Source organism: Semicossyphus pulcher, unplaced genomic scaffold (assembly GCF_022749685.1).
Source record: "Semicossyphus pulcher isolate SPU_LCO1_2020_fin unplaced genomic scaffold, fSemPul1.0.p SCAF_6, whole genome shotgun sequence".
In the NCBI taxonomy this organism is placed as follows: domain Eukaryota; kingdom Metazoa; phylum Chordata; class Actinopteri; order Labriformes; family Labridae; genus Semicossyphus; species Semicossyphus pulcher.
Genome location: NW_027211737.1, coordinates 29108168 through 29129531, shown reverse-complemented (window position 1 = coordinate 29129531; position 21364 = coordinate 29108168). Strand labels below are relative to the sequence as shown.

The window sequence follows — 21364 nt, the reverse complement described above, 5'->3', positions numbered from 1 at the left end:
GGGCCAAGCTTCAAAAACACTTGATCCCACATTTCCTACAATACAACTTCTAAGAGTCTGTTGCTAGACTTCCCGGCGTTGTGTTAAACAGGCTTTCTTTTATATATTACTGCCTACCACCACAGTCAGAGCTAATCGATGTCATGGAAGGCATCACGGTTATTTCTTCAGATATTTGAAAGCTGCTCCACACATGGAGGACTTTATTTACCAGTTATAGTCGGTAGAGTTATGGCCTCTTTGACGAGTAAACTTTGGAATCAGAATCAGCTTTATTGGCTGAGTATGTTGGCTCATACAACGAGTTTGACTCTGAGTTTTCTTTGCTCTCAAGTTCAGACACGCATATTAAACAGACATACTAGACTTCAAAACAAGGACCGGTTAGACAAGGTAACACAGACGCTTAGATACTAGAAACAAAATCTTAAACTACTAGATATGGATACAAAAATATTTTATTAATTATTAATATATATATGTATATATATACATTATTTAAGGTAAACACAACAACACTTATAGACAATAGAGAGTGCAAAGGTGCAGAGCTAAATATGGTTGTGAATCAGGTTGTTATGTACGTAAGAGGTAGACGGTTGTAGTATTTACATTATTACCAGAGAATGTGGATTGACCTTCGATGTAGTGATAATATATACAGCTCCGGAAAATAATAAGAGACCCCTCCAAATGTTCCTTAAACCAGCATCTCTCTCTACATGTCACGGCCAGCCTGATCCAGATTTGACCCCATTGAAAACCTCCTGAATGTGATCAAGAGGAAGGTGGATGGTCACAAGTCATCGAACAAAGACGAGCTGCTCCAAGAGCGGCCTAACGTCAGCCAACAGCACTGTGACAGACTGGAGGAGAGCATGCAGAGATGCATGAGAGCTGAGATTAAAAACCAGGTTATTCCACCAGATAAAACATGAACATGAACTTGTTTTCTTTGCATTATTCCAACGTTTGAAAAACAAGTTTTTGTTTTCTTAACCAGTCGTCATTTTCTGTGAATAAAGAGCTAAATGAGAATTTGATTTTGAAGTCGGAGAAATGTTGTTTTCAATAAAACACAGGCTCATTTTACACAAACCTATAAATAGTAGAACCAGTGGTCTATGCAGTGGTCTCTTAATCTTTTCCAGAGCTGTACATGATAAGACTTCACTGTATGTGTTAAAACAGTGGCGTCCCCTTTTAGAAAACTAAAGAAGTGCCCTTCAGCCAGGCATTCTACCCCAGCTGAAGCATCCAGAAGCCTACAGTGAAATACACACCAGGGAGCGCCTCTCAGAATGAAGCAGGGCATTGCTGAGAACCACCATACAGCATGCTGTGGGCAAACAGATGTTAGAAAGAGTCCCCTCCCCCTCTGCTCTGTTCCCATCCTATCTGTGGTATTCTTATCCTCTGATGTGTACTCTTAAAGATCCTCAAAGCCTACTCAGATGAGTGGGTGGGGGGGCACAGCCTAAAAAACAATCCAGCTAATATAACGGCCGGCTGATACGGCCATTCTCAGGACTCCAGTGAGTGTTTTACTGACATGATAGGCAGCAGCAGGATGACTGATGGCTTTGACCTGTTTAGAATAATAAGACCTTGACTAGAAACACATTTTTCATCCTTACGGTGCTAGGAGGCTCCGCTGCAGGCCTCGAGGAATGTAAAACTCCTACAGTTTTTAATCAAATGGTTTTGTCAGTAATCCCACAGCAACCGTTTTTGCAGAGGTGTGTGGGTGGTTTATTCAAGACCAAGCCCTTTTTAGAGGTTACATGTCATATCTTGAATCATCGTGAGCCTCTCGTGTCGGAAGGAGCCGTGATTTTATTTTTACCGACTCTTTTCTCTCTTGCCATGTTTGGATCAGGTGGAGTTGGATCAGGAGAAGGGGCTGGAGATGAGGAAGTGGGTTCTGTCAGGAATCTTGGCCAGCGAAGAGACCTACCTCAGCCACCTGGAGGCCCTACTGATAGTACGTGCAACTTGTAACACACACATAAACATCATTATTTCCATGGCCTGGTTGAACTCAAGTTATAGTTGCTAATGTGTGCTAATCTAGTTAGCAAACACCTGCTAGATATTCCTACTTTAACCAGTAGTTTAATTGATTTTAAATCAGAAATAATATTAAGTTAAATAAATAATAAGTTCTTACTTTTACAAAACAAAATCTTGAATTCATAAATAATCTGGATAGAAAATACTCATGTTAGCTTTCATTAGCATATACATTTTATAGATATTTATAGATATCTTATCTATTTATATAGATATTTTATAGAGTCCCAGATTTCTCTCTGTTAGTGTTACTGCTACATTTTAACATTCCCAACTTTCTTCAGTAAAAAAACTAAATTTCACGCGTGCTTACGTAAGTTAGCACCAAACAATTTCAACCAATCAATCAGCAACATTTAGCCACAGAGCACCAAGAACGCTCGGTCAGTTAGCTAGCTACTGCGCTGTGGAGAACGTCTGTCTACGCCCACTTCTCAACCATCAAATCAAATCCCTCTAATGATATGTCCCGCCTGCACGTCCTGTTTCACTCGGAGATACGTCACGATACGGAAGCTACATACTCTCGAAATGCCGTTTCAGCTCGACTTTAAATACTTTAAAACAGAGGTTCATTTTATTCAAACTGCTTGTGGACTCAGGTTGACAGCATTTATACTTTTCACGTACTTGATCTTAAAAGCTTTTAGAAAATTAACAGCAACAAGACAGCCGCAGGAACAGTTCGTTGTGAGCTGAGTGATTGACAGATTGACTTGATGTGTCAGAATCACATCAGTTTCTATTGGTCCAAAGCTAACGTGGGTGGGAGTGATGGATATGCTTGTTTAATTGGCACAACATGGTCCTCATCTGTAGACATGCACTTTTAAATGATACAGCACAATTTTATAATTTATTATTCATTTATTATAATTATTTCACGGACCCCCAGGCTATGGTTCGCGGACCCCCAGGGGTCTTAGGACCCCACTTTGAGAACCACTGGTGTATAGTATAATCAGTACGTGAAGTGTATCACGCTTTGAGTGGTCAGAGGACTAGAAAAGCATGAGTGCAGTCCACTTACCATTTATAGAATTGGATTTTAATTATAAATGCATTAATGTGTTCATCTTTTTAGTGTTGAATCTGGTAAATGTTGAACTGCTGGTAATTTTAACTACTTTTTATATCGCCTGTCTTAATCGGTTAATATTCATCCTGTTTTAATCACTATAGTTTGTATGAAAGATATAGATACATACAGTTCTTGAACTTAGTTACTCTCCACCCCTGATGACTTTTTGGTTGTTTTCTCATCCAGTATCTGTTTACTAAAAATGGATTTTGATTATTCATTCAGCCCATGAAACCTCTGAGGGCGGCAGCCACAACATCCCAACCGATGCTGACCATCCATCAGATAGAAACCATCTTCTTCAAAGTGCCAGAGCTTCATGAGATCCACAAAGACTTCTACGATGCTCTGCTGCCCCGAGTCCAGGACTGGGGCCCCCAGCAGTGTGTGGGCGACCTCTTCCAGAAACTGGTAGGTTGGACGATGTTTTTACGAGCTTTGGTTGGACAAAGTCATATTGTGGCTGCAAGTTAAATATGTATAGTTTTGTCTATGTTTTCTCCAACCTGCTTTCATTAATATTTATGTAAACACTAGCATACCAGGTGACCCATTAATATGCACGTCATGTAAATAAATATAGTGAACTATACCTCAGGAGTCAGAATTCTCACATTTTCTTTTATGGTTTAGTTAATTCGAGAAAAAACTTTGCAGGAAATGTTTCAGAGCAAGAACAACATAAACCTGTTTTTCCACTTCTTTTGACTTAACTGGAACGCCGCAGGAAATCGTCCGGCGACAGTGTAAACAAGGAAGTCTGAGAGCAGTGGAATACAATGTATGAGTTAGAAGTGCTTCAAATCAAACACTCACTGATGTTTGTAACACTTGTTCGCTGCAGTTTAAGTGTTAAATTACCATACAAAGTTTAGTAAAGTGTGCCACTGCCTTCAGATGATTTAAACACTCCTTTGGATAATAAAACCAAGCGTCAAATAACATGAAAGCTCACAGCATTAAATTGTATGTTACCTCTTCATCAAACAGACCGCCGTTTGACAAGTCGGTAACTTTCAGAAAATAATTATAGCACTCCTTAAATGCCATGCCTTTATTATTAATGGTAGTTAAAAGAGAGGAGACTTTCAGGTTGACAAAAAGGTTGGAGTCTTCGGCTGTTAGTAATGTTCAAGGGATCTTACAGTGCACACGTGAGCAGACTGCCTGGAGTCATCTCCCGGCCAGATAAAAGCCTCACTCCACCACATTACAGGCAGTAAAGGAGAACAAAACGCTCTATAGGAGGTCGCTGAATAAGAGCTGGCTCAGTCTTTGTTGCTGCATGAATAAGATGAAAACACACGGATTAATATATAAACACGTGAGCAAAGATTGAATCACTGATTCCTCCTGTAATACCGCAATGCCAGCTCACGTCTAAGCACAGCGTTCAGTGGCAACGCAAAGTACCAGCAATCATTTCTTAAACCTCTCATCTGTTATGAAATAAATCTAATCTGCACTCTTTTTGTGCCCCGTAGGCCAGCCAGCTCGGAGTGTACCGGGCATTTGTGGATAACTATAAGGTTGCTGTGGAGACGGCGGACAAGTGCTGCCAGGCAAACGCTCAGTTTGCACAGATATCTGAGGTATGTAATCACGCTACGCACAGCGGGACGGAGGCAGCCAAGTGTTTGATGTCGTACAGCTGCCCGGGACAAGTGATGACAGGGCAGTTTTCAGCAGTCCTCGCGGTGTAGAGAGCCACGCAGCTCTTTACAGAGGTGCTGATTGTTTTTAATTGCACTGTAGGGGAAGTCGCTGTGATTTAATGAGGGTATTTTTTTCTCACTAATCCCTCTGGTGTTATCTTCCTGCCAGAATCTGAAGGTCAAAAGCACAAAGGACTGCAAAGACCAGTCGGCTAAAAATTCCCTGGAAAGTGAGTACGGAGTGGAATGAATGGCCATCCTCCACATTAATCAATATTGCTATAAGTAGTTGAGCTGTGACTCTGCCTGTTGCGCTGACTCTCCCTCCTCCACAGCTCTTCTCTACAAACCTGTGGACAGAGTGACGCGCAGCACGCTCGTTTTACATGTAAGTCAGTCCGCCTGACACAACACTGGAGCAACATTTAGTCTTTTAAGAAGAGAGTTTTTATTCAGCTTCTCCTTGTTTTTATATTTTAGGACCTCCTGAAGCACACGCCCTCCAGCCACCCGGACTACCCGCTGTTACAGGACGCCCTCCGCATCTCTCAGAACTTCCTGTCCAGCATTAATGAGGAGATCACCCCGCGTAGGCAGTCCATGACAATTAAGAAGGGAGAGGTCAGTGTGGAAAACTGAGTCACTACATCACCTCAGGGTCGTACTAACGTATTTTTGAGCACGTACCAATACATTTGGTCAGGCCTGCAGACAACCAAATTAAATGTCGCAATGTTTTTGCTGTATAAAAATACTTCAGTAGTTGTTATAATTTAGACAGAAACTTTATTGACTCTGGATTTGATGGTTATTCACCAAAATATGTCCTCTTACTGAATGTCTCTCTTTGACTGAATGTGGCCCAGTTTGTTGTCGTTAATATTCAACAAGGGCCCGGACAGAGGAAAAGGACAAGAGTAGTTGGGCCTCGTTCCCTTTGTGAAGCTCTTGTTCCCTTTGCCAAGGACAAATTCAGTGGTTTGAATGGTGTGGTGGCGCAGCAACGAGGCCAGGCCCCACCCTGCTTTTATATGGTTTTATATTTGTGCAGTATCCTGGACACTTCACTAACTACCAGACATTTGTGGTGGTGTGCTCACTCTCGGTTGTCAGAGTGTTCTGAAATACAAACAGCATTTGTTTTTCAGACCTTTTTAAATACAAATATCTGGAACACACAAAACACAAGGCTAAAGTCTGCGGCCACACTAGCAGTTCTGTGAGGCTGTATTTTTTAAAGCAATGCTAATGTCATATTGTAAGCATGCTCACAGTGCTAACATGCTGGTAAGCATGGTAAATGGTAAATGGACTGTACTTATATAGCCTTTTCTAGTCTTTGCGACCACTCAAAGCTGCTTTTACACTACATGTCAAATTCACCCATTCACACACTGATGGCAGAGGCTGCTACCTGAAGTGCCCAACTGTCAATCAAACTGTTATCATACAATTTGAATAACAGAGCAATTTGGGGTTCAGTGTCTCACCCAAGGACACTTCGACATGTAGCCTGAGGAAGCTGGGGATCGAACCTCCGACCTTCCGATTGAAAGACGACCGATTCTACCACTGAGCCGCAGCCGCTAACATGCTAACATCTTAGCTGAGGATGATAAGAAAGTCATTGGTTTGCAGGCGTGTAAAGTGCTGGACAAATAAACCACATGTATATTTATACAGATAGATTTCCATTCATACAGCCACGCTGCTAGTGCTCAACGAAACTGGGCTACTTGGTATATTCTAATATGTTACTAAAGTTCTTGATTCATACAGCTCTTCATTATTTGGGCTTGAGCTTTAATTTGTCCAGAAAATGAACATGCTGTTCAGTTCTGTGGAACATGTTCACTGATTTGATTTCCTCAGTGAAACGGCAGCATAGATGAATTCAGTATTATATCTGCCCCCGTATATTGCGTCACATCTTGGCTGTTGACAGTAAAAAGCTCGGAGCACAAGGTGTCTGGAAGTTGCCATAAAACCAGAGTGTGAGTCAGGTTGCTGCTGACTCATCTCAGCCATGTCTGCATAAGCTGCGAGGGAAGTGGAGCGCAGAGGAAGCTCGTGACAAAGCAGCGCAAACACTGGAGGCAAGGGGTCTCTTTGCTGCAAACCAGGAAAACCCGTTGGTTACCCCTTCGTTCACTCCCATCCTTCCCTGCTGCAGGATCAACCGTGCTTCCCAGAAATGACCCACAGCTCTTCTAATAAACGTTACTGTCTAACCAGCCTCCTGCACTGGGTGTGTACCAGCTTAATCTTGCTTCCTGACTTCTTCGCCCCCCACCACACCGTGTATCTCAGGGCTCTGATTCAGATGACCTGACCAAGAACTTCCTCTGTTTTTTCCTGGGAATAGACCTTGCCCACCATGGTGGGATATTAATTCAAGGAAAGTTCTGAGTAATGCTATTCTGGGTATTGTCTTGGAAGTCTGAAATCCTGTAAGGAGATTTAAAGATAAAAAGACAGCACATGACCATCAGATTAAATACTAGTTGTTGTTGTACGTGACAAGCTCTTATCTAAGTTTGCACCCATTGTTGCTGTGTGTACTGTGGCTGCCTGTAATGACTATGAGCATTTAAACCATTGCTTTGGTTTAGATTCAACTCTTGTACATGGCTCACCGCTCAGCAGCTCATTATAGTGCATTAAATGAAAAAGAGATCCCACTGTCAGGAGGCTGTGAGCAGTGTGCAGCTACAGCTCTTGTTTTTCCATTGGATTATTGACTGTTTGTGGTCACGCTTGTGTCACAAAACAATAAGCGGATATCGCCCTGCTGCCTCTTTTTGAAACCAGGACAGTTCTAAACATGTCTCAAGGCCTTACTGACATGTCTGTATGCAGCCAGCGCTGAGCTGGATTGGCAGAAAACAGAGAAGGAAAACCATGCCGCAGTGATTTCCTTGTTTTTGCAGAATTGCGGTTGGTGTGGGATGGCAAAGTCTCAAACGGGGCAGTGTCACTGTAAACAGCCTCAGTCCAGAGGTCAAAAGGCAGAGGGGGAGTGTAGATGCACGCTGCTGCAGGAAGAGCTCATGTCCAGTGAATGTGCTTCTAACCTCAGGCTGAAGGATCAATGAGGCTCAGAGGAAGCTCTGAAATTAGGATTCGTTATCAAAACAAGAAACAGGACTGATTGTTCACAGTTTGTCCTACATACTAATTGTTATCAGTTACAGCATACAGGACACAAAAGTAAACGCATACAATTTTATCCTAACAGGAAATGGTACAGCACGTGAGACGCAGGCTGTCAATGAAACTGCAATTTAGCAACATCTCTCTATAAAAGTAAACTTCTCAAATCCACAACTCAAACAAACGTTTTTGTTTTAAAAGATCTTTCTGCCCCTGTCTCACCATCAGCTCTGAACAGCTCTTATATTTCCTCTCTTTATTTTGTGCACTGTCTCGTTTGATTGATTAAAAACACCACATACTCAACAGCCATTTAGAATCAGTATGGCATTGGGAAACCAGTTTACAGCTATGCTAGCATCTGTGTTAGGCTGCACTTATTCACGTGAGCGAAATGCTAACATTAGCGAAATGCTAACATTAGCATGCATCAACATTTTCAAAATGATAATGCTAGAATGATGTTTATAATAATAATAATAATATATTAATAATAATATATTTATATAGCACCAAAACAGATGTTTACAAAGTGCTTTGACAGACAAAGCAAAAACAGGAAGTAGGAAGATAACTAGTCAACAGCCGGGCCAAACAGAGAGTAGTCTAGAAAAGTTCAACACAATGCCAATCCAAAGGTCAACAAGACAAAATGCAAATAAAAACAATAAAAGCGATAAGACAGGTTGACCTAGGAAACGCACTTAAAGCAATAAAGTAATACAAAAAGATAAATAAAAGAATTAAAGCAATAAAAGATGATGAAAAGATTATTAGAAAAAGTTTCACATAAACAGTAGCATTACTACCATTTAAGTAGCATGTAAGCATACAAACTTTAATGCTGCTATTAATGTTGGTCTATAGTAAAGGTACAGCTGATGTCTTAATATCCGATCATCAGAGCATTATATGATAAAACTGGATGCTATTAAAATGCTTCATTCCATCAGCGAGTGCTCTGCTGGTGGTTAAAAATATACTGCATACACTAACTGTCTTCATTGGTCACAAAATAAATGATTTATTGTTTTGGTTGAACGTTTACTTCCACTATGAGGATGTACAATCATTGTACACCACAGGCTGTGCAATAATTACAAGCGTGTACATACATCAGCACATGGGCATCGTTTGAGGAACCCGAATGAAACCACCTTAACCAAACCTTAAATAAGATATTGTACTCTCAGCATCTGTTCTGCTTTTAGTGCTATTAGATTAAAGCATGTTAATAGTGAATCAGTTGTATTTCTCGTTTCCTGTTGGCAGAACCGTCAGCTGCTCCGGGATCGCTTCATGGTGGAGCTGGTCGAAGGTTCCAGGAAGCTCCGTCACGTCTTCCTCTTCACGGACCTCCTGCTCTGCACCAAGCTGAAGAAACAGGCTGCAGGGTGAGTCTGGGTCACTGTCCAGCACCGAGGGTCAGGGATACAGGACCTGAAAGATCCACTAATTTAAATCCCTGTTGGGGAGACGGGGTCAGCCCGCCTGGACAGACATTAATTCTGCCTTAAATGGGACCTTTTCATTGTGACCAACAATTGGTTACAGACGGGGATAATGGTTATAATTCCTACGTTTTGTGTTGCTGGTCATACCGCATGTTTGACATTCCGATCAATGTGATGACTATTGTCTAAAGATAAAATCTTTTCATTACACAAAACATCTTGTTCTTCAACAGAAAAGGGCAACAGTATGACTGCAAGTCGTACATCCCATTGGCTGACCTGACGTTCCAGACCATCGAGGACTGCGAGTCGACCTCCATCCCTCTGGTCCAGGACGAGGAGATCGATGCGATGAAGATCAAAATCTCCCAAATCAAGAACGAGATCCAAAGAGAGAAGGTGAGGTTAACACACAGAGAAACTTAAACTCCACCAACACAAAATGCAAAGTAAACGATGCAAAATTCAACATGCACTTTGTTGGTAGTCGAGGACTTGTAGGAACTACACTGCAACAACAAGAATTTGGTCAAAACAATCTGCAGACGAACTAAAATAGAATGAGGAACTTAAAAATTAGCACACGAGAACTGAATAAATGTCTAGACAGCTTCTCATGTGTGACATTAACTCTGTTACTGTTTATCTGTAGAGAACCACCAAAGGACTCAAGGTGATCGAGCGACTGAAGAAAAAGTTATCAGAGCAAGAGTCTCTGCTGCTTCTCATGTCCCCGAACATGGCTTTCAGAGTGGCCAACAAAAATGGAAAGGTGAGTCAGGGGCGCTGAAGAAGGTTCTGAAATGGGTGATATAAAAAAAAAATGTATAAAAGTCAGTGTGCTTTGTACAATGGGAGATGTTTTCTAGGTTCCCTGATGATTTTTAATGCAAATCATTGCTGGGAATATTTTTATATCTGATCTCTGCTGCCCTCTGCTGTCCGCAGCTGCAACATTACAGCATGAGAGTGCAGTATGATGCATTCTTGTCTCTCTTTAAATTCTTCTAGGGTTTCACATTTCTCATCTCTTCTGACTACGAACGTGCCGAATGGAGGGAAATCATTCGTGAGCAGCAGAAGAAGTGTGAGTAACCCTTGCCCTTTCTATATGAGAGCGTGCGTCTTAACAGTTGTTAACAACAACTTGTGTTCACCTTTGACTGTGTCCTGCAGGTTTTAAAAGCTTCTCTCTGACCTCTCTGGAGCTGCAGATGCTCACTAACTCATGTGTGAAGCTCCAGACCGTTCACACGATCCCAATGACCATGAATAAAGAAGGTACGTTTGACTTTTGTAAGGTTTAATGTATATTTAAATATGTGTGTAGTCTTTTTGATCTTAATCTGTAATCTGAACTGTACTCTCCACAGATGATGAATCCCCCGGTTTATACGGCTTCCTAAATGTCATTGTGCACTCTGCATCGGGGCTGAAAAACAGCTTAAGTAAGTAGCTTATTCTCCTGTTTTGGGCTAGAAATCCTTCCTGATAAATCCAGAGGTTGCACGGGGAGTCACGTCATCCTGTGTGTTAGTCCGAGCTGATCCGCTGTACCCGCCCCCTCTCTCTCTCTGCGGCTGTCATCTGTGAGGGCAGCTGCAGGGTAACAAGTGGGATTAGCCAGGAACACTGTGTACAAGCAGCCTCAAATATGCCTTTCTCCAATCACTGCCTACTCAAACTCTCCTGTGCACTTTGTCACAAAAGATAGTCCGGCAATAGTCAGTGGCAGGAGAGAGTCCACTCTTTACTAAGACAGTAAAAGTGTAATGACACCAGAGAGAGAGTTCTGGTAGGGCAGCATGCTAATGAGACAACAAAGGCCTGATGCATAACATCTTAAGGATGTCTCAACCAGATGACTGTTTCATTCTGATTCAACAATTAAAGCGACTTCTGCTTATACCCACTAGACCTTTACTGCTCCCTTGAGGTGGATTCCTTTGGCTACTTTGTCAACAAAGCCAAAACACGTGTGTACCGAGACTCTACAGAGCCCAACTGGAACGAGGTGAGAGTGCAGATCAGAGGAGATAGTGAATTAGTGAGATCCTTGACACTAACGTGTGGCTCTAAGACATCCTGTTAAGACTTAACTGTTTAGAATACAATTATTTCATCCATGCATGCAAAGAAGAAGTGCTCACATGTAAAATAAAAGCACATTTTTATGCAGCTGGCTGATCCCTACAGTAACCTGTCTTTGTGCTCTTTCCATGCCAGGAGTTTGAGATTGAGCTGGAGGGCTCTCAGACTGTGAGGCTGCTCTGCTATGACAAATGCTTCAACAAAACCAAGCAGAACAAAGAGGACGGCGAGATCACGGATAAGATCATGGCCAAAGGACAAATAAAGGTACGGATAAACCAGGGCCAGTCCTTATGTTTCTATATTCTGACAGCAGCCTAACACTTAATAATAATACACTTATTCCACAGCATCTCAGAACATTTATTTTATGCCCAAAACAGAAAAGTAAACCACGTCTCTGGAGAACAGTGGACATTTTATTCATCGTACTGTTTCCCAGATGGCATCAAAGCTGGAAAATTAATCAATGTTTACAGACTCAGTTTGACCCCAAGTCCGCACTGATCCACTGATAGGAAAACAATCCTAGCCTATGTGGTGGGACCTCGTTTCCCTCCGTTGACTGCAGGACCCTCACAGCGGTGACTTATCTGAACTGCTGACTGACCACAGGGTCTGTTTTGGCTAATCCTGCCCCGTGGGGCCCTTTGCTGTTGAAAAAGAAATGAGCCATTTGGTTGCCGGCGGGTCACTTCAGCTTGACCCAGGGTAGTGTGCTGTGACAGAGGGCGGATTAGACTTCGGGTCGGCCAAATGTAGCCGTTGGCACGGCTCCAGAATATGACAGAGGGACACAGATACAGAGAGCTCTTTGATCAGCCAGTGAAGGGAGTCATCTGCTGGGATCCTCGGTCGATACTAGCCGTGTTATAGAAGAGCTAACAGCCTGTCACGTACTTAAGCACTTTCATGACCTGTGTTGTTATGTTGGCCCGTTCGGCTTGCATTTTAATGTCTTCATCAGCGGTGTGGAGACTGTTTTTATCTTTCAAACAAAAGTGAGTGGACCAAACGACACATGGATCAAGTATTAGGCAAGGCAAGGCAAGTTTATTTATATAGCAAATTTCAGCAACAAGACAATTCAAAGTGCTTTACACAGAACAACAAAAGCAAAGAAACGCATCATAAACAAGACATTAAAAAGCAAAGTGAAGATAAACTAAAAACAGCTAAAATAGAAGCGAAAATGTAAAAATAAAATAAAATAAAAAATAAGGGTAAAAGCTACAGTGCAGATATAAATAATTAGAATAGTTATTAAAATAAATGTATTAAAATAGTTAATAAAAAGCAGCCGTGAACAGGTGAGTCTTCAGGCTTGATTTAAAAGAAGTGTTTCAGCAGACCTGCATGTTTCTGGGAGAAAAAACTGAATGCTGCTTCTCCATGTTTGGTTCTGACTCTGGGGACAGAAAGCAGACCTGTCCCTGACGACCTGAGGGGTCTGGATGGTTCCTACTGTGTCAGTAGATCACAAATATATTTTAGGCCTTGACCGTTCAGCGCTTTGTAAACCAGCAGTAGTACTTTGAAGTCTATTCTCTGACTTACAGGGAGCCAGTGTAAAGACCTCAGAGCTGGAGTGATGTGATCTACTTTCTTGGTCTTAGTGAGGACTCGAGCAGCAGCGTTCTGAATCAGCTGCAGTTGTCTTTAATGATTTGAATTTTGATGGTGTTTAATGTTTAAAAATAAGATTAGAAAAAGGCTTGCACACAGAAAGCACTGCAGGATGAGAGCTGATGACAACTGCAGGATGAACATGAAATGTATATATTTATAATGATAATTTATTATATGATAGTTTTAAAAAGAAAAAAGAAATAAAAACAAAGAAAAAAATTAATAGTAACATTAAATAAATGTAAAAAAAAATAATTTATTATAATATTTGTAAAAAAGTGTTTAGCTAATGTTGCCCATTTTAGATATCGATTTGCCTTTTTCATATCAAAGAAACAAATTAAAAAGCTGGAAAATCCATAATACAAAACCCTGAAATAACCTGTATTAACCTGTATTAATAACCTGTATTAACCTGTATTAATAGCCTGTATTAACCTGTATTAATAACCTGTATTAAGTCTCACACAAAAGATAATTAGATTGTATCAGCTCAGGCAGGACCGGATCTGCTCTGTGGGAACAGAAGAGCTACTTTTAAAAGAAAGAGGAGCCTGTGCTAAATGTAGCTTTTCATATAAAGTAAAGGTCATATCACGGATGTGTTTACTGAATATTGTTTCAGATATGGTGAAGACAAGCCTGGCGTTAAAGGTTGCTAGCACTGCTCAGTTGTTGCCCTGTTTAGTCTACCTTAGGTGCTCGACAGCTCTCCTGGCTGTGGCAGGCGTGAGCACGTTGGTAATGAGGGTAGGAGGGGATTCTCAGGAGTTAATCCCCCAAATCCATCGGAGAAGTAGAACAACAGAGAGGCAAGCGTGCACGGCAACCTGCGTGGCTTTGTTCCTTTCCCCGGATCCCGTTGGAATTAAAAGGATATGGACACTGACGATGCCGAGACATTCATGTGAGACAGAAAGTTTTTGAAAGATAGTGCTGTAAGATCATCAAGATTCTTCAAGGCGTCTGATCGATGTCTGGCTGTCCAGGAAAGAAGGACCTGCCGCTCTTGTTAGAGCCGTGGTCGAGACAATAATCTGTGGAACGACGTTGTTTTTTAGATATTCAGTACAGGAAACATTTAAAAAATCAGAGGAGCTCATGCCTGAGAGAATGAGTGAGAGTTATCTTCTTGAGGAGGAGAGTGTGGATCAGGCTGGTAGCGGTCCAGAGGAAGAGGGAGACACTGCTTCGAGGAAAACCCCGAGCACAGGGGCCCGTCTGTGGGAGCGAGTCCGCAGCAGTCTGCTCAGGCCCAAGGTAAAGATATAGAGAGTCGGCTAAGGACGGAAGTACAAGGAATGTTGTGTTAAAGGAAGCTTTGGGAACCTGCACTGGAAAACAACTTGAATTTTTATTGTGGCCCATGTTCTGTTGATTTATAAACCCTGTTTCAGTTATACAGTGTGTTGTATTTCTCTTTTGAGATTCAGAAGCCAGCGTTGTCGCACCCATTAGAGAGTGTGTTTGTTTGTTTTCCCTGAACAAAGGATTACCTAAAAGAGATTTGATGGTTTCTTGGAGTGAAAGAAAGTCTGCCATGTTGGACAGGCACGATGCTTAGCTTTAAGGGCTTGATGTTATCACATTACTCATGCCTGATCACTGTAAATACAGGCTGGCAGCCCGGTATTAGCCAGACGACCAAAATAGATCAGTGACACGAGACAGCGCTGCCTGGCCGTACGGATTTTACTGTATGTGAGGCTGAGTGTAGTGAACGAGCAGGTAACACTTATATTTACCTTCATTTATTTACCTATATAGACAGTAAACTGAACTCATTAAATGAATACAGTGCTCACCTGTGGTGTCTGGTTAGAATCAAAGTGTTCATCTCATTTTGAAGCTCAAAAAGCAAAATGTTTCCTGGTTTAAAAATAATCTGAATCGAAATTAATTAATACAGAACGGACTTCTGAAATGAAATGTTTTCTTATTTATTTCCAGCTGGATCCTCAGGCACTGCAGAATAAAGACTGGCAGAGGACAGTCATCGCCATGAATGGGGTAAGTGTTTTAACAGATTAACTACGATACTGAAGTTACTTCTGGTTCCTTGCTTTGGATCCTGAGAGGAAGAGTAAAGTTAAGGGAAAGCTAATGGATGACTTAAAGCATCTGATTTCAGGTTTTAAAGCCTTAAAGTTTGTTGATTTGTGAATTCAGCAGCCAAACATATCCACCTTTTCATCGTGCTCTTACAGAATTCAGCCCCCAGATTCATTAATTGGACAAAAATGTCTTGAATTACAATTTTATAACCCACCTGTAAGGCTGCTTAAAGTCGAGGTGAAATGAAAATTGTAATTTTAATCCTTTTAGATCACATCCCCGGTAATATTGTGCATCTATTTGACAATATAGGCCAAAAAAAAATACAGAAAATCCATTTCTTCGTATTCTTATATCAAAATCCGATCATTTTTTCTTCCGGTAAAACTAAATTTCACGCGTGCTTACGTAAGTTAGCACCAAACAATTTCAACCAATCAATCTGCAACATTTAGCCGCAGAGCACCAAGAACGCTCGGTCAGTTAGCTAGCTACTGCGCTGTGAAGAACGTCTGTCTACGCCCACTTCTCGACGATCAAATCAAATCCCTCTAATGATATGTCCCGCCTGCACGTCCTGTTTCACTCGGAAACACGTCACGATACGGAAGCTAGATACTCTCGAAATGCCGCTTCAGCTGGACTTTAATGCCCCACTCCCAGATTTAAAAACTTTTATTTACAATTCATCTTATTTTCTGTGTTCAGACCTCATTAGAACAAGTTGAGGTCAAAACCCAGATTTTTTTAAACCCCAACTTGTTCAGCAAGTAGACTTCAGAGGTTGTTAAAAACACAGTCTCAGATTTGTGCACCAGTCAAACTTGGATGATAAACTTGGAGATTGTTGAAAGTATTTAAAACAGATTTTTGTTCACTCTGCACTTTTTCCATGGAATATGTTGCAGAAAGACTGGAAACTAACTGAGTTAATCTCATTGAGCGCTTTTAAATCCGGACTGAGAGTTCTTGAAGCCAACTCCAAAACATGCACTTGTTTTTAAATTTAATCTTTTTATTTGTCTTTTTGTTTGTGTTTTAACTTTGTAATTTTGTAACTGTGTTTTGTATTTGCTGCTGCCGATCTCGGCCAGGACTCCCTTGAAAAAGAAGTTCTTAATCTCAATGCGATTTCTCCTGGTTAAATAAAGGTTAAATAAAATTAAGACCAGGCCAGGACCCAGACCAAAAACACTTACATTGGGACTAATTCAGAATAGACACCAGAGGCTTTTGAAAGTCAGTTAGCTGTCTCTGCTGCTCTCCACTTTACCGACGGGTAAGGTAGAATGTTTTATGAGCCAGAGCTGTTTGGATGAGCAAAATAAAGGTTTCGCAGCTGACTTACTTACTGCTTTTTTCACAACTACAAGTGGTGCAAAAAAAGACAAATGATAAAATGAAAAGCACCCTTTTTAAATCAGGTTCGTTGGATACAGTCGGGAGTTTTTCCACTGGTATGTTTGATATTACCATGAAATGTCTCTGCTGGACTTGTTCTGTTGGTAACCATACCAGTGTGCTGTTCAGAAGACGTTACTATGCTAGTTTAACCGTCAGAAACACACAGTCATCAAAAAAAGGTTGACTTTCCCTGTTTTAAATAACATGACAATTCTTGTTGAAACCCTTAAACCAGATATTGGACAGCTATCATCGTTAACGTGGACCTCCACTATGAATGTTTTCTAGTCTTCATGTTGTGTTGACGTGTAGATTATCATCACTCATGAGCTAATGTGCCTAAATATTACTGTGTCAACCACAGTTATTACTAGATGCAGCTTCGTTTTTTAGATAGTTCTTTAACAACGACTGCATTTGGGCTGTGTTTCAGATTGAGGTGAAACTTTCGATGAAGTTTGCCAGCAGAGAGTTCAGTCTGAAGCGGATGCCGTCGCGGAAACAGTCCGGTGTCTTTGGAGTGAAGATAAACGTCGTAACAAAGTGAGTTGATGACATTAATTTTGTGTGTGCGTCATGCCCCTGCTGTTTTCAGTTCTGATATTTTATGCAGCCCAATGACTCAATATCAGCGTGTGCTCATTGCTACATTTACTTTTGTTATTTTCAGTTTTAGTGCCAGAATTTAGATTGTTTATGATGCAACATTTTAAATATTCATAGTTGGAAAAGCCCAGGTAATACTTCACACATTATCCATATCAAGTGTTACGGTAAACCCTGACAGTGTGACAGTGAGGCCGCATGCACAATGTCAGGATCCTGAAATTGAAGCAGATTAATGGAATTCAGCCTTTATTCATTTTATTCTTTACACATTAGTTGTTCCTGCTGTGACGTGTTAAAATGTCTTCTTTGTAAGAGGCATATTGACCAGTGCTCCTTAAACGATTATTGACCAATATGTATGAAGATATAAAGACATACACAGATATCATCTGGCTCTAAAGAGCATTTGGAATTGTACAAATATGTCAAATTCTTTAGTAAAACCTGGTCTATTAAACACAAACATGGAACAAATGGGTTTGTGGTCTTTCTTTTGTGAAGCACGAGCACCAACAACACCCCGGTGATGACGGAGGACAGGCTACGCTTATTTCAGCTTTGGTTTCTCGTGCTTACAACCTTCATAAGATGTGTTCATTTGTAACTGTGCCCTTTAAAGCTTGTGTCTGTGTGACTCTGTCCTCACTAGGAGAGAGCGCTCAAAGGTTCCCCTCATTGTGAGACAGTGTGTGGAGGAGATAGAGCGACGAGGGATGGAGGAGGTGGGAATCTACAGAGTTTCTGGCGTCGCGACTGACATCCAGACGCTGAAGGCTGCTTTCGATTCAAGTGAGTCCCGTCTAAATTAGACTTCTTCTGAAAATTTGATTTAAGAAATGCGGAAAACAAACAGCTGAGGAAGAAGTGACGATTTACAATTAGAGGAAAACTAAAGAATAACTCTGGAGGGTTTTTTTAATCCTCATTGTGCACCTTATTCTTAAGTCTTTAGTGACTGTTGTCTCATCTTCCCCTCAGACAACAAAGACGTGTCCGTCATGATGAGGGAGATGGACGTAAATGCCATTGCTGGAACACTGAAGCTGTATTTCCGTGAGCTGCCGGAGCCTGTTTTCACGGATGAGCTGTACCCCAACTTCGCTGGAGGCATCGGTCAGTCACAGATGTTGTTTTTGCATTTTTTTAGTGGTCGAGAGGGCATGAATGGGTTTGCGGTTTGAGACACAACCACATTCATGTGTGCTTTTTCCTCGCAGCTCTCTCTGACAGTGTGGCTAAGGAGAGCTGCATGCTCAACCTGTTGCTGTCTCTACCAGAGGCCAACCTGGTGACCTTCCTCTTCCTGCTTGACCATCTTAAAAGGTGAAAGAACGCACAATTAATACATCATTTCTATCAGTTGGTCATTTGTTTTTGTCATCTTTTTAAAGTTTCATGATATGTGAGACTTTAATTTGTCATTGTAGACATAGCTGAATCAAGCAGAATAATATTGGTTGTGACACTAGCTGTGAAGTATGTAACCTTTAGGGTATCAAACAGCACATTATTCCAGCTATAGGTGAGAAGGTTAATTGCTGTGCAATGCATTTCAGCCTGCCTCACTATAATATAATTTTGCTAGGGATCGACCGATTATCGGCGCCGATATTTGGCATTTTGACGCATATCGGCATCGGCCTTTAAAAAAAAATTATATATATATTATTATTTATTTTTTATTTTTTATTTTTATCCGATGGCCGATAAGAGTGCAGAGTGCTCACACACACGGCGGAGAGGAGAAAAAAAAATTTCTTTGCAAATTTTATTTAACTTTGTTTTATTTACTTAATAAACTCCAGGAAGTTATTTATTTATTTAATTTTTTTTAAAAGGCATATAAACAAAGTTAAGTGTTGGAGTTTGTATTATTCAAAATTTTGACGCCAATATTTTCACTTTTACTGCAAATGAATATCGGCTCCAAATATCGGTTATCGGCCTCCTTGACTACTAATAATCGGTATCGGTATCGGCCCAGAAAAAAACATATCGGTCTATCTCTAAATTTTGCTGCTAAAAACAGACTTTAGGATTATAGTAGCTAATGTTAGCTAACGTTAGCTGATGTTACCAAACTAAAGATGCACTCCTTTTAATTGTCATATAGTGATTGCTGATCATCTAAAATTACACAAGCTAGCTTTAAAGTTTGTAAGCTGTTAAAACAAATTAATTTAACATTACATGTCTCTTTTGGTTGCCTCAGACTGAGGCAATGACGTTTGACATTTTTCACTTTGCTCTTGCAGGGTTGCTGAAAATGAGTGTGTCAACAAAATGTCTCTGCACAATCTGGCCACAGTTTTTGGTCCCACTTTGCTCCGGCCCTCTGAAAAAGACAGCAAAATCTCAAGCAGCTCACAGCCAATCTCCATGAACGACAGCTGGTCTCTAGAGGTCATGGCTCAGGTAAAACCTCTGCCAACATATTAATGAGTTAGACATTTCATTCACGTTTGTGCTTCTGATCACATCTTCTGTGTGTTTGCAGGTGCAAGTCCTTCTCTACTTCCTACAGCTGGACGGCATTCCGACGCCTGACAGCAAACGTCAAAGCCTTCTCTTCTCAACTGAAGTATAGCACTTAAAGATCCACAATCTGTTCAGAGGCAGAATGTCAGCTGTTCAATGTTGTGGCTGGTCTGCTCTGAAGATACTTAACGTAGCCACGAGGTGGAACCATTAACACATTGTAAACTGGAAACAGCCACCATGACTCCAACCGTTTCTGAGGAGATGTGATGATCATGTGTGTCCTGTTTTTAAAAAAAGACAACCTTATTAATGTTTGGCCAAATTACATCATTCCTTTTTTAATTTAATTAAAATTCCAAGAATAATTACCAAAATATTCTCCTCTGCCCCGTTCCGTCACTGTGCACATTAGCTCCATATTCACAGCCTGGATTTCTGCTGTATTTGGATTTTTCTACGTTGTTCTTTCTGTGGATGGATGATGGATGAATGGTTGGATGAATGGGCGTATTTTTCACGTCTATATATGTTTTATTGTTTGTTCCAGAAATGTTTGACTCGGTTGAAAGCTTGCCTGTGCCAATGTTTCCCTGCTGATGACCAGTAGAACATTTCAGTTACCCTAATGTTTACATACTTAATACTTAATTTTGTACAGAATTTAAAGTATGAGACTGAAAACTGTAGTTAACACACAGCAACGTGCTGGCATGTTGACCCAACCATTTGAAGTGTTCGCTATCTGTCCTATACAATTTGTATAGTGACCTTTTTCAGTTACTAGTTCGTCTGACGGTGTCCGAGCCAACATTGATGTAGATATGAGGTTTCTTTTTCGGTGGGGGGAAAAAGTGAAACGCAAATCATTCCAGGAAAAGGCGAGACCTGATTCTAGCAGGGAATGTATACTGTGCTGTGTGTAATTGTAATTTCACAGTTGTCTTTTGTCCATATCTCATATGTTTCCTGTCCACGTTGTTTTTAAGTTTCTGTTGGATTTGATTTATTCAGTTGAAGTTATATACTAGTTTATGTGTTGCTTTCTGCATTCCTTCCCTGTACTCTACCTATATAGGACAAAACCACACTGCTGTAGAAATAAAAGCACCTGGAGATGATCTTTAATACCAAATGTTTCCAAGTAAGCCACTTGAAGCTCAGTGATTCACTCATATCCAAGATGATTTATTAACGTCATCCTGTTCCTAGTGTTATTTTCAGAACTATGTGAACATACACTGCGTGCTTGCATTATGTTTTTTTTCCAAATCACTACAAGTATTCAAACACTTGTTAGCACAAACTCTGAAGGTGTGTGAAATACGTAAATAAAATAAGTGTAAAATAAGCAATAACTTTTTTGATTCTTGGAGGCAGAAATAACGAGTGTATGATTTATGTAAATAAAAACTTGGTAACTTAATCTTGCAATGTGTCATTTTTCCACATGGGATAAAACATATTCACACATTACAAACTGGGACACAACTCTGTTTGACTATCCAGGCTCTTCAATGTTTCAGTCCTCCTCTGTAAATGTGAGGTAAACCAGTACTGTTGTTCTACTAGGTGGTCATGCGCACTGGTCTATCTATCTACCTGGTCTAGCGCGTATTTTCTACTACAAATGTTATGCAAATTTTTCAGTGTAGGACTGTTGAAGATAGAGATGAGCATTC

The 21364-nt window shown here is 40.8% G+C and overlaps 1 protein-coding gene across 2 annotated transcripts in view; it reads left to right on the top strand.

Moving 5' to 3' along the window:
- LOC138609865 (breakpoint cluster region protein) overlaps nucleotides 1-21094 on the top strand; it is a 37620-nt gene extending 16526 nt beyond the window's left edge. Inside the window, exons 3-23 of one of the 2 annotated variants that reach the window (XM_069682535.1) lie at nucleotides 1880-1984; nucleotides 3380-3565; nucleotides 4639-4746; nucleotides 4979-5039; nucleotides 5145-5197; nucleotides 5290-5430; nucleotides 9235-9356; nucleotides 9650-9815; nucleotides 10069-10188; nucleotides 10428-10503; nucleotides 10593-10697; nucleotides 10790-10864; nucleotides 11333-11430; nucleotides 11643-11774; nucleotides 15087-15146; nucleotides 17029-17138; nucleotides 17854-17993; nucleotides 18183-18317; nucleotides 18422-18527; nucleotides 19460-19619; nucleotides 19702-21094. In XM_069682535.1, the coding sequence (XP_069538636.1) occupies nucleotides 1880-1984; nucleotides 3380-3565; nucleotides 4639-4746; nucleotides 4979-5039; nucleotides 5145-5197; nucleotides 5290-5430; nucleotides 9235-9356; nucleotides 9650-9815; nucleotides 10069-10188; nucleotides 10428-10503; nucleotides 10593-10697; nucleotides 10790-10864; nucleotides 11333-11430; nucleotides 11643-11774; nucleotides 15087-15146; nucleotides 17029-17138; nucleotides 17854-17993; nucleotides 18183-18317; nucleotides 18422-18527; nucleotides 19460-19619; nucleotides 19702-19791 (2349 nt within the window). In that variant the 3' untranslated portion in view covers nucleotides 19792-21094. Of the gene's footprint in view, nucleotides 1-1879; nucleotides 1985-3379; nucleotides 3566-4638; nucleotides 4747-4978; nucleotides 5040-5144; nucleotides 5198-5289; nucleotides 5431-9234; nucleotides 9357-9649; nucleotides 9816-10068; nucleotides 10189-10427; nucleotides 10504-10592; nucleotides 10698-10789; nucleotides 10865-11332; nucleotides 11431-11642; nucleotides 11775-11886; nucleotides 14397-15086; nucleotides 15147-17028; nucleotides 17139-17853; nucleotides 17994-18182; nucleotides 18318-18421; nucleotides 18528-19459; nucleotides 19620-19701 lie in introns of those variants that run through there. The other variant, XM_069682536.1, reaches the window with a different exon arrangement.
- The last annotated feature ends 270 nt before the right edge of the window (nucleotides 21095-21364 follow it).